We start from the raw sequence: 12,517 nt of genomic DNA on the forward strand, positions 1-12,517 counted from the left end.
TCTCTCAGTTGCAGATTTAAAAAAATGAAAAAATTACCTTGTAAAATCATCACTATGGGAACTTGTTCCTCTTTTTGAAATGACTGTGTAAACATTAGGCTATTCTTTGTTGTCGTAATTTTAATATGTTTGTCTGAAACAGGTCTCTCTTGTAAATGAGACCTTGAGTCTCAGTGGGACTGCCTGTATAAATAAAGGTCAAATAAAAAAAATAAATACAAATATGGTAAAAATCAGAAATACTTTCCCATCTTGTAAATCTGTTATCATCTACATATACAGAAATTCATATTAAGCAGAACTTCACATTAACTACTTTGAAACAGAAATGAAGACTTTTCTCCAGAAATAATGACATGGGCGCTCAGAAACGTCTCTTTTATACAGGAATGTAACCAGTTAAGTGAAGTACCCTATTACAAAGAGATCTGTGCAGTGCAGACTGCAACTGCAACATGTTATTTGCAAGCCTTTGCCAATGGAGAACCTGAACGTGATTGCAATCAGACCACAACAGTTTGGAGACAGGTTGCTTCCTGTGCAATTCCTTTGACATGAAAAGTGGCTACCCAGTAACTGAGGGTATTGTATGTTCAACCTCTAGGCGACCAGTTGGTTTGCAGCTATTTCCCCTCAAAAGCATTCAGTGGAATCATTGGGCAATTTTTCCTAGTCACAAGGGGGACTAGGAAAAAAAATAGGAGAAGTCCTATATCTTCTCTAGTTTGACTAGATAAATAAATTCTACCTGACCAAAACAAAAGGTTTGCTAAAAAAAATCAAATGGAAAACATTCGCTCAAACTGCTTGACCTCAAGGTGCAAACACAGCTTGTGTGACTGACCCGCAGATAGATATTGCTGTTGTGACACAGGGGCTTTCTGTTGGTGAGGTTAAAGGTCTTCACTAGGCTGGGCTGCTGGCTGTCCAGGAACAGAGTCCTCCTGATAGACTCCTTCTGCTTCTGCTTCCCACTGTCCAACTGCACCTCTGCCACGAAGCCTTAAAAAAAAAATGTATGACACACACATCTATGTTTCACACAAATATGCCAATTGGTGCAAAGCACATACACGAACGCATATGTGCTCAGCCGTCTGTGTTTGCCTGGCCACATGCAAACACACACATATGCAGGAGTAAATATTATTATGGCAAACAGCCTTTGTGTGCTATTTTGTTCTCTGTACAGAAACATAGAGAGCATTGCTGCAGACCACATGACAACAACTATGCAGAGAACAGAGACAATACACACCCACTCACTTCAAATAAACACACACGCACTTTTCTAAACTGCCGGAGCCCACCAAGTTACCCCGTGTTTACACGATTGTTCTTTTATCTTGATCTTAACTGCCAAATTGACCACAGTGAGGGCTAGCATACTTGTGGCTGCACAAAGAAAGCAAGGTAATGGGGACCATCTGTGCGTTTGTGTGTGCGTGTGTGCGTGTGTGTGTGTGTGTGTGTGTGTGTGTGTGTGTGTGTGTGTGTGCCTCACCTAGATGAGAGGGGAGGTGCTTCCCATTAGCCAGCAGGCAGAAAGTGATGCTGACGCTGGAGGTTTAAGACAGACACAAATATTTTTTAAAAATTAGCATGCAGAGCTAGCAGGGATGTCTTGACTTTATTTGAGCCGTAGCTCTGTCTTCCTCAGAAAGTATCCCCTATTCATAGATTTATTGTTTTGGGGTTTTTTCCCTGCACTAAGACAGTGTGCATTAAGCATCTACAGTATGCCTCTATCAGGCAGCTGTTCAGTAAATAAAGTGAATAATTATGGTTCTTCTCTTACGGAGACCAAATAAAAGGGTCCTTTGATGCTACCTGTGCTTATCCTAAGTCAAAATCAAACTGTATCATTTTTAATTGTTAATAATTCATTAAAAAAATCTAGTATTGTGCTTCTTAAATGAGAAATAGCAGAAAAAGTGTGAGAACCAGTGTATCTAAATTGATGCTGTGCAATAAATTCAGATACAGATTAGAAGGGCCAAATTCAGTCTAAGACTGTTTGCAACCTTCTGAAGACCAAATTCTGCAGAAAGTAATCTGATGACAGAAAGTACTCCCTCTCTTAAAGTTTAGGATTGTATGTATTAAGCAATAATTTAAAAAAACTTATCTGATTCTTAGCAGGTCTTAAAATTAGGAAAATTCAACCTCAGATGAACCATGAGAAGATGTTTGGTCATAATGCACAGCACCACATTTATAGAGAACATCTCATAGAACTGCAGCACCACCAAGCACATTGTTGAGTTGAGCATGAACTAGTCTGTACACCAAAGTATTCTAGAGTCAAATGTGAGGCCGTCTGTCTGACAACCAAAGTCTGGCCAAAATCGGGTCATGGAACGATCAACGATCGCAAGCACAGCAGCAAATCTACAACAGAACGGCTGAAAAAGAAGAGAGTCAAGGTGTTACAGTGGTCCACTCAAAGTCCAGACCTCAAACTGGCCAAGATGGTGTGGTAGGACCTTAAGAGAACTGCACATAAACAGATGCCCGCAAACCTCAATGAACTGAAGCAACATTGTAAAGTAGAGTGGGCAAAGATTCCACCACAATGATGCGAAACTAGGTCATACGGAAAATGATTACCTAAAGTTATTGCTGCTAAAGGTGGCTCTAGACACAGGTGGATTTAAGTTTTTACACACTGCATTTGAGCTTTTTTTTTTAAAAAAAAATAATAATAAAATAGTTTAGTGTTGTTGTTTTGCTTTTATATTTGCCTAACTTTAGAACCTGCTAAGTACAAGATGTTTGTTATTATTACCTCACTATATAACCGTAGAACTGAAATACGGTAGATTTTCTGTGTACCGTGACTGTAACATTATACTGGACAAAGCAGAAGGTGTGATGGGAAATGATGCTCACAGAGGGAAATGGATGGTTGGATTAACCAGTTAAAACAAGAAGATCCACTGCTCCGCTCCTGCAGTCAGCAGGGGTGGCAGATTGGTAGAGATCAGAATAAAACACTGGAATGCTCCAGTCTATGTTTATGCAACATCCCCAGACAGCTTTCAATTAGATACGAAAATGTTGTCAGTTTGATCTGATTCTAAATTAATTCCAGCCATCCTTGGCCATTTACTTGCATTTAAACCAAAGTAAACACTGACTCTAAATGTGCTGGAATAATAACACAAAGTCAGCACTTAACAATTACACTATGTGCTTGAATGGTGCACATAAAAGCACAGGAAACAAGCTGTGTAAATCTGTTTGGCGACACCTGGGAGCTGCTTGGCATCTCGCTGGATCACGTTCTTCAGATGTTTTCAGGAGTTTTGTCATTTCGTGAGATCTACTTCTCCTCTGATTGTACACAGATTTATTTATCCTCTCTAGGCAAACTTGTGATTTGTAAGTTTGGGTTATGTTTGACTTCACCCTCACAGACATGGTTAGGCACAATTCATCTCAGCTGGACACATGACCAGCTGATATGCAACATCACCACGTTCTACAATCCTACTCCCACTGCTTACTCTAAAGTCTTTCACTGCAACCCCCAACCAGTCGCAGCAGATGGCCCCGCTCCTCCCTGAGCCTAGTTCTGCTGAAGGTTTCTTCCTGTTAAAAAGGAGTTTTTCCTTCCCACTGTCACCATGTGTTTGCTCATAGGGGATTGTCTGATTGTTGGGGTTGTCTCTGTATTATCGTAGGGTCCTTACCTTAAAATATAAAATGCCTTGTGCAGAACCAAGAGCAAAAAGAGCTACAGTCTAACACCTCAGACACCTGAGCTTTATTCCTCAGAATTATAACACATAAAACTGAGGGAATTTAAGTGAAAAGTAAAAATTCTTGTCATGTTTAATATTAGCTGTTGTAACTATGGAAACACATGAAAGGTCCCTTTTAGGAGCTCTAGCTTTGAAATGCACACACGTACATGAATGAACATCGTGTTCATTCATTCCATAAAACTTACAAGCCTTTTCCAACCTTTTCAAAGCCTCCGTCTCCTTCCCAACTCTCTTTTCATTCCTCCATGTAGCTACTCCACCTTTCTCCCACCTCCCCATCTTCTCCTCTCTCCCTCTGTTTCCGTTTTGTTTCCACGGCAGCAAAAAATACAGCAATAAGCATGAAAACAAGACTCGCTTGTATCAACATCAGAGTCAGATACAAAGACACCAGGCAGCTTGGCAAACACCCCACAACAGCATTTAAAGGTTCCACACTGAATCCGATGGTTAAAGTGAACTTGTGGAAAGAGCTTTATTGGGACTGAAAGCTGGGAGAATTTTACTCCTTGTTTTTCCACTGATTCTAAGAATACTCTGTGTTCAGAGGAGGAAACTGGCAAACATGAAGTCATTTGACATTCTCTTGAGGTAAAGTACTGACTAAGATGTGTGTTACATAATTTAGGAGATGCTCCATAACCTCAGAGAACTCTTGAGTTGCTCTTAAACTTTTTTGGTAGACCATTAAAGAAACTTCCACTACAGCGGTGAGTGCCAAAGGCTCGATCACACTGTGTATAATCCACCTATTAATAAGCATATGTTTCGAACTCTGAACAGGAAAATACCTTACCAAGACACAGAAAGACTTTTATTCCCTGTGGTCAGCATGCAGTGCTTCTCCTCCTGGTTGAACATGGTCGGCTGTACTGTGAGAGACGCGCTGGCGTTCACCATTGGCCGAGCTCTGATTGCAGACACGAGACAAGAATGAGTAGAATGGTCTGCATGATTGTGATTACGTTACTAAAAGTTTAAACATACCTGTAGAGGACAGCTTTATCTACCCCAAAAGCACCGACAATCAGGTCTGCGAGAAGAGGAAAGTGACTTAAATCAATAAATGAAATGAAACAAAGAAGAAGCGTTGATAGAGATCTGTTGGAGCCTTTTCTGCAATACCTGGGTACCCGTTTTGATCTAGATCTCTGTTGCCTCGCACAGTAAAGCCAAAACTGGCCGGGAAAGAGCTGAAAGCCCACTGGCCCGAGAGCATCTGAGTGGGGGTGTCCTTCAGTCCTCCAACATGACCGTTGTAGATGAAAACCGACCCCTGCTGGTCGTCTCCTCCGTACGGACAGCCGATAGCCACGTCTGATCGTAAACAGCAACAAGACTTTGTTAACTACATGTATATTATTATGCAAGGCAGCACAACGCACTTATATTCCTTCAACAACAAAATAATGAAGAACAATTGTTCTAGGACTGACAGTTGTTTTTCAAGGAGCAGACTTCAGTCATTTGCTGTGTTTATTGGTTATTTACATTGTTAGACTTTGGCTGAATCTTGAATGAATGAAGTGTAGACTCTGTCAGTGTGTCTGTTAGCTCAGCCAAGTTATCATTCACATTTGGAAAAGCATCTGAGGCCGTTTAAACGAGTGCTGAAACATGAAATCAGTCACTACACCCTTTCCCTTATACTGACTCAGTCATGTAGGAAATAAACAAACAAAACATTTGGCTCTTTATGCTGCGCAAATGTGAGGATTTGCTTTTCCCTGTTTATATGATTGGCACTTTTCACCCTTTTCTCTATCTTTTTATAGCATGAAACAACCAAAGAAGAAACTCATTAGACAAATGGACACTTGAATGCAGATCTGTATGAAAGAAACTACTTCATGGGACAGAAACCAAATCTAAAAAAACAAACTGAGTGCAGTATTATTTCTGGTAGGCAACAAAGTTCACCTCAGCCAGCACTCCCAACAGATCTGCTAATCTGCCAGCCCACAGACAGTTGAGCTGGTACACTTCTTAATTGCACACAAGAGGGCCACTTTTGGCTAAAGGCTTCACCACAGCAAGTAGCTCTGCAGGTTTTGTTTCAGAAACATTTTCATTTATATTTGACAACGCCAAAGGCTTTTGTGTCTCTAGTTAGAACTGAACCAGGAACCTTCTGCTTGCCAAGAAAACCACTACACTACACTCTCATGTCATATTGCCAAAATCTCATATAGTGGCTCCTTTAAGGGTGCTTTAGCATTGATCCTGTTTCCTTTGCAACCCACCTTTACCCCAGATTATCAATTTCATGCTATTTCTGACTTAATCAAGGTTATGTCTTTTGTCAGTTAGGCCTTTTCTGTTTCTGCAGCTCTCCCATCACGTATGCCTGGAATTTCAGGGAGGAACAAGAACAGAGCCATGCATCTGAAAATAAATGACTCCAGATGGAAAAATAATCTTACTTTAACTAACGTGGTCTCAAAAGAAAAGGTGGCATGGTGGTGAATGATGCCTCAAATTTAAAAAAAGCCTTCCTTTTTCTCCAGATGCACTAGTTTCCTCCCACAGTCCAAAGACGTGCATGTTAGGTTCAACAATGCGCCTGTGAGGCTGTCTGTATCTACTGTATGTGTTAATGGTATAATGAACTGGAAACTTGTCAAGGGTTTAACTCTCCCTCTACACCAGGCTCCAGTTTCCCTGCACCCCTAAGCTGTGTAAATGGTTAAGACAATGGGTGGATTTTCCAATAGAATTACATAAGTTATAGTAAAGTATGTTCAGAAATGGGGTTATGACCTATAGTGTAACAACTGAGTTATTTTGTCTCGTTCTGGTCTATGTTCAGCACATTCTCTATGATGCAAATTTACCATTGAAACCATCTTGGTTGAGGTCACCCAACGGGGCCAGAGAGGTGCCAAACCGGCTGAAGGCCTGAAGACCCAGGAGGTGAGACTGACTTGGTTCCAGCTCCAGAGGACCCCTCTGTAGATACACATACACTTTTCCCAACTCCTCCAGACGCCCGTTAGACCCCCGATGCATGAACAGCGGCGCTCCCACCACCAGGTCATCCAGACTGGAGTTATGGGCAAAAAGCAAATTATGAAGCTTTATTCTTTCCCCATGAAGACAACAGGAAGACCCTGTACCCTCAATGACACCTCAATATACAGGGTGGGCCATTTATATGGATACACCGTAATAAAATGGGAATGGTTGGTGATATTAAAGTCCTGTTTGTGGCACATTAGTATATGTGAGGGGGCAAACTGCTCAAGATGGGTGGTGACCATGGTGGCCATTTAGAAGTCGGCCATCTTGGATACAACTTTTGTTTTTTCAATTGGAAGAGGGCCATGTGACACATCAAACTTATTGGTAATGTCACAAGAAAAACAATGGTGTGCTTGGTTTCAACATAACTTTATTCTTTCATGAGTTATTTACAAGTTTCTGACCACTTATAAAATGTGTTCAATGTGCTGCCCATTGTGTTGGATTGTCAATGCAACCCTCTTCTCCACCCTGTATATCAATAAAGAGTTGTTTTGATGACCAGTAAACTGTATAGGCAGAGATCACCCTGATTAACGTCTGATGCACCCCAATAATTTTGTTCTGGAAGCAGGTCTGACAGAAACCACTCAGTTTAGAAAAGAGTAACAATAGTTACCCTTGTACATAAATTAATTACCAGAAAATCCATTGTTTTTTTAAATTTAAAGAAAGAAACTTGTTGTAATGTATGAGTTTTAATTTGCATCATATTTGCTACATCCGATATTTTTTGTAATTGCAGTTGTTTAAAAGATGTTGTGGAATTTGGGGGGTTTTCAGAGGAAAAGCACACTTGGCTTCACAGGGTTAAATGAGGACAGGATGAGAAAATTAGGATATTAACACAGACAATAAGATACAAAGAGTTTAATTTGAGTCAAAGCCACATAATCAGAGAATGATTTTAGGTGCTCCCCTTTTAGTATTTGCTTTTAACACACAATGAAATGAAAAAATGCATTTTTTCATTTCAAAATGTAATCCTCTTTTTCCCTCTTATGTAAATTTAGGAGTTTGCAGCATTGTGACTCAGCTTGAGATTAACGTAATCAAATGTGATTTGCGGTGACTAGCTAAAAGGGCAACTCATATAAAACTGCACTGACTGTTAGCTAGCACAGATAGCTGATTTTTGCGTGTGTGGATTTCATCTGGAAATAATAAAGTCTGCCACTACATTTACATTTGAGCTTTCTCGCTAAGCCACGACTACTTCTCTCACAGTCCAACCATAGATTTGATTTAAATGCCTGTTGTATTCAGTTTCATTTAGCACTATGTCACACTACAGTTGCTAAATATGGCCTAACTGCCCTTTCACTGTGACTTCCAGTAACATTAACATTCTGGAAAAGCCTCTTATTCTACACAGATACTGTACAGTGTGTTGAGTCCTTTGAGTGAGGTTAACACTGTATGTGACATCATGACTGAAAGTGTAGAGCGGAACAAAGAAGGGTGTGAGCTTTAGAACGTTCTCAGGGTTTAACTTGCTACATTGTGACTCTTCTACTAGTAAATGTTGAAATTCTAAAAGAAGAAGGGAGTGAGGAAGTGAGAATGGCAAAAAAACTCATTGCACAGAACAAGAATACTCTCGGGGGGAAATTTTAATGACACATTAGAAAGCATGAGTAATTGAACCACTGTGGGAAATGTCCAAAAGTCACACTGTTGACCTCTGTTTCAATTGTTTTTAGTTTCTTGTTTTAGCTGATCGTATCTCTCCCATTTCATCACTCACTGCTGATATTTTGTGCCACCATGACAGTCGCTTACCCGTCGCTGTTGATGTCAGTGGTTGCCACTGCGTAGCCAAAGTAGGACCCCATCTGGAATGCATTACAAACAAGACCCAGTTAGCCTGTAATCATACCACAGCGCACAGATCCCTTTCTTTTCTTTCATTTTCTCTCTCTACGTTTCCTTTTTATCTTTCCACCACCACCCCCAGAAGCTTTCTTTTTCTCTCTCAATCCCACAATCCCCTGGGGTCTCCTCTTCTCTCTTTTCATGGGGTTCAGTGTTGACGCTCCTGTAAGTTCGAGTTGAGGTAGGGGGTCTGAGAATTGATAACTACAACTCCTTTAAAGCACACCCAAAGAAAATGCTTGTGGGACTTGGGCTTTCCGGTTTAATTTCATGCCATGTATGAGCATGTATGATAAATAAGGGTCACGTTACATCCTCGTTTGACTCTGATTTCAAAGTGATTTGTAGTATAGCGTCACTGAAGGGTTTCCAACACTTGAAACCTTTGTGAAAAACAACACTGAATACTAGGATTGCTTTCCCGTTGTGCACATGCAAAGCAGCTCTTAACATAAATCACTGAGGCTCAGGATAAAGTTCTAATGCAGCAATGTAAAACTCTGGCATTACTGTTTTGCCCTACACTTAAAGTCCAAGAAAACAAAATCAAGTGCTCTGGTAATGTTCTTCTGAGGTCTGGTGAGCTGTGGTGAGAACAGCAAGCTAGGAAAAGTCAACCACTGATGGCTTTTCAGTCATCAGCCACAACGTCTGGGGTTCCTTTAATAGCTCTACAAACTGCGTCAGGTTTGTAGAGATGAGGACCAGGCCACAAAGTTCTGTAACAAAGTGGCAAAAATCAAACCAATACAGCAGTGCCAAACATGTTAAAATATTCACACATTTGTGCTGCTCGTGCCTTTTGCAGTATTTTTTAAATTGAAATCAGCTAAAAAACAAACAAACTGTGAAACAGTCCAAAATGTTTGATCTCCAGTCTTGGTGAGAAAAATTCGACACACCAGTGTCTGTGTGCATTGCAACCCTACATCCAAAAAGGTTGATTCTGTTCATCTGGATGTAGCTACATCCAGATGAACAGAATCAACCTTTTGGGATTTGCCTACCTGGATGCATGCATTGAGACATTGCAACCCTACAGTTTATGGGCACAGCTTGCTAACCAGCTTGGTAGGGTTTGCCATAAAGCTGAAGCAAAAGCTTTTAAATATGAAGTCCACAAACAAATGATGGTGATGTAAATGTAGCATTGTCTGTCTTTAATTAAGAGCCTTTTTTTTTTACCCATTCATTAAAGCTGCCCTAACCTGAATGCTAATGGTAGTTTATAATTGCCCTTCACCAAAGAAGCTGTGGCTGATGAACAAAGTGGAACACCAAAAGCAGACAAGGTTAGTGACCAAAGGTTAATGAGCAACGCAGTCAAACTGCTAACTCTGAAGTTTAATTTAAACTTCTTCATTGAATCTACGTATGTAGAGCCTACAATTTAACCTACACCCACTTTGCATTTGTACATGTGACGCTGTACCGCTCTGCAACTTTGCGTCCAAGCGACCGACACTGTCGTTTTCAACAGCAAAGCAACACGACCTCTTGGAGAAAGGCTTTCTGGTGTGTTTTCACAGCTGATCTCTACATCACAGTCTGAGCACCCATAGAGAGACCAGCAACAGAGAGAGGAGCCTCATTAGCCGGGAGTTTACACCAGATCACTCTCACTATGACCTGACAGTTTATCCGGTGCCCTCCACCCTCAGATGGACACCTCTGAGCACTTACTGATGACCTCCCAGGCTGCGCCGCACAAACATAAACGCACGATTAGCCATATGCTTTACCATGAGTCCAGGTGTCACATGCTCTCGCATCAGCAAAGCCTAATGACGTAACTGGTATGTCACAACTCAAGCAATACCGTTACCTTTGTGTCACACGACAGTTTGTACAGGGAAAGAGTTTTTCGTTTCTGTTCCCCTTCTACAGTTTGTCTGTGACCCCACCCTAAAGTCAATTCAGTGTCAGAGTTCAGGGACAAGATTCAAATTTAGCTAAATTAATAAAACCAAAATGTGTGACAAAAATTGTCCTTTTCATTTACTGGTTTTAACCTACATTTTTAAGCAAATACAATAAACACAGAAGGAAAATTTATTCTGGATGTAAATGAAACATGTACTCATATTTACATTCGAGGTCAAAGGAAGGGGCTTCTGAATGCCCTCTACAAATGACTCATCACCACCCTTCAGCTTTTTCACCACTAGAGAATTGATAAATAGTATTTTAATGATAGTAAAGGGTAACGTTGTAATCTAGCACTTACATTTTCACAGGAAATTAAGTAGGTGGTTAACAGATGACATTTCACACCTTCAGCTGCACAGCGTTGAAAGTTAACATGTCAAAAATAAAGCTCAATGAGTAGCTGAGCTAAATATACCAACGTGATTAATCTGCAGAGATGGGCAGTAACGCGTTTCTTGTAACGCGTTACTGTAATCTGATTACTTTTTTCAAGTAACGAGTAAAGTAAGGGATTACTATTGCAAAAACGATAATTAGATTACCGTTACTTTCCCGTAGGAACGCTGCGTTACTGCGTTACTAAAACCGTGATTTTTTTTGCGAGAATGTCTCATGACAGTGACGTAAGCGAGTGCGCCGTTAGTGACAACAGCTGTGTGCAGATCAACAATGGATCATATATGAGTGCAGGAGAGAGTATGAGCGTGCAGCGTTTAAAGCGTGGAAGTACTGACCTTACTTTGAGTTTGATTCCATAAAAAGTGACAAAAACATTAGTGTCCGTTGTGCGTAGGAAGAAAACTTTTTACAGTGAAAAAACCCCTAAACTTCCAAGCAAGCACCGAGTGCACAACGACGTAATGGGAAACTCACAGAGAAACTCGCGGATTCATCAACTGACCGCGGCACACCTGCACCAGGGTAAACCTCCGCCTACCGCAGTCCTGCTTTACAGGTGAAAATAGAGCAACAGGACCGCTGAGTCTTTGACTTTATTTATTTCCTGCTGTGTTTTACTTGCATCTATTTGAAAGAGTGAGTGTAAACACAAAAAATATTTTATTTTATGTGCTGGAATGTGCAGAAAATAGGTTTAAATGTTAAACTAATTTATTCAAGTCAGAGAATGTTGCAGATAATTACATTTTTGCTTGATGCATAAAGTTAAAAGATTAAAACTGATAAAACAAGTTAAAAAAAGAGACTTTTCCATTTGATTACATTTTGTATGATGGAGTATGCAGAAAAAGTAGAATTGGGCTGAAAGATCTATCGCTTTATCACCTCTTCAGGTTGTAAATCGTGTTTTTAAAAAGTAACTAAGTAACTAAGTAATTAATTACTTTTGAAAATAAGTAATCAGTAAAGTAATGGGGTTACTTTTTTGGGGGAAGTAATCAGTAATTAGTTACTGATTACTTTTTTCAAGTAACTTGACCAACACTGTTAATCTGTGGGCTTTATTTAAAGGAATTCTGTTCAGCACTGGTGCTCTTCAGCTCTGACTGACTTTAAAAATGCACATCCTGAATCAATATGCTGACCACTGTCTTGGTGTCTGCTAACTCTGGGTTTGATTAACAGCTTTTAGAAACCACGAGCTGTGCGTACTGTGACCTGCAGCTCTGACCCTGGCGTAGGCCTCTTCTCCACAGGGCAAATTCCTTCATCTCCAACCCTCCATTGCACATGCCACTTTAAATATAGGACCATACATGAAAACAGCAGTCGGGCAAAAAAAAACATCCAGTCACACTTGTACGTACCTGCTCCCCTGTCAGGTTTAGCAGAGATTTCAGATCACTTCCATTTAATATGGACACCTATATCAGAACAGCAGAGAGTTAGCTATTAAAACCTGTGCGCTGAGAACCTTCATGTTGCCTCACGTTTCCTATTTGTACTGCAAAAATCAAGAAGAA

The 12,517-nt window shown here is 40.4% G+C and overlaps 1 protein-coding gene across 1 annotated transcript in view; it reads right to left on the reverse strand.

Annotated features, from left to right (window-relative positions):
* The window catches only part of LOC146669152 (integrin alpha-5-like), a 54,282-nt gene that overhangs the window by 28,753 nt on the left and 13,012 nt on the right, over window positions 1–12,517 (reverse strand). Inside the window, exons 10-17 of the mRNA XM_085405611.1 lie at window positions 12,362–12,418; window positions 8,574–8,626; window positions 6,605–6,813; window positions 4,896–5,087; window positions 4,758–4,803; window positions 4,567–4,680; window positions 1,505–1,560; window positions 845–1,002 (exon numbers count right to left, since the gene is read on the reverse strand). Of these exons, the coding sequence (XP_085261737.1) occupies window positions 845–1,002; window positions 1,505–1,560; window positions 4,567–4,680; window positions 4,758–4,803; window positions 4,896–5,087; window positions 6,605–6,813; window positions 8,574–8,626; window positions 12,362–12,418 (885 nt within the window). The remainder of the gene's footprint in view (window positions 1–844; window positions 1,003–1,504; window positions 1,561–4,566; window positions 4,681–4,757; window positions 4,804–4,895; window positions 5,088–6,604; window positions 6,814–8,573; window positions 8,627–12,361; window positions 12,419–12,517) is intronic.

This window comes from Rhamphochromis longiceps, linkage group LG5 (genome assembly GCF_057381845.1).
Source record: "Rhamphochromis longiceps isolate RC_006_pf linkage group LG5, R_longiceps_female_GT1.1, whole genome shotgun sequence".
Classification (NCBI taxonomy): Eukaryota; Metazoa; Chordata; class Actinopteri; order Cichliformes; family Cichlidae; genus Rhamphochromis; species Rhamphochromis longiceps.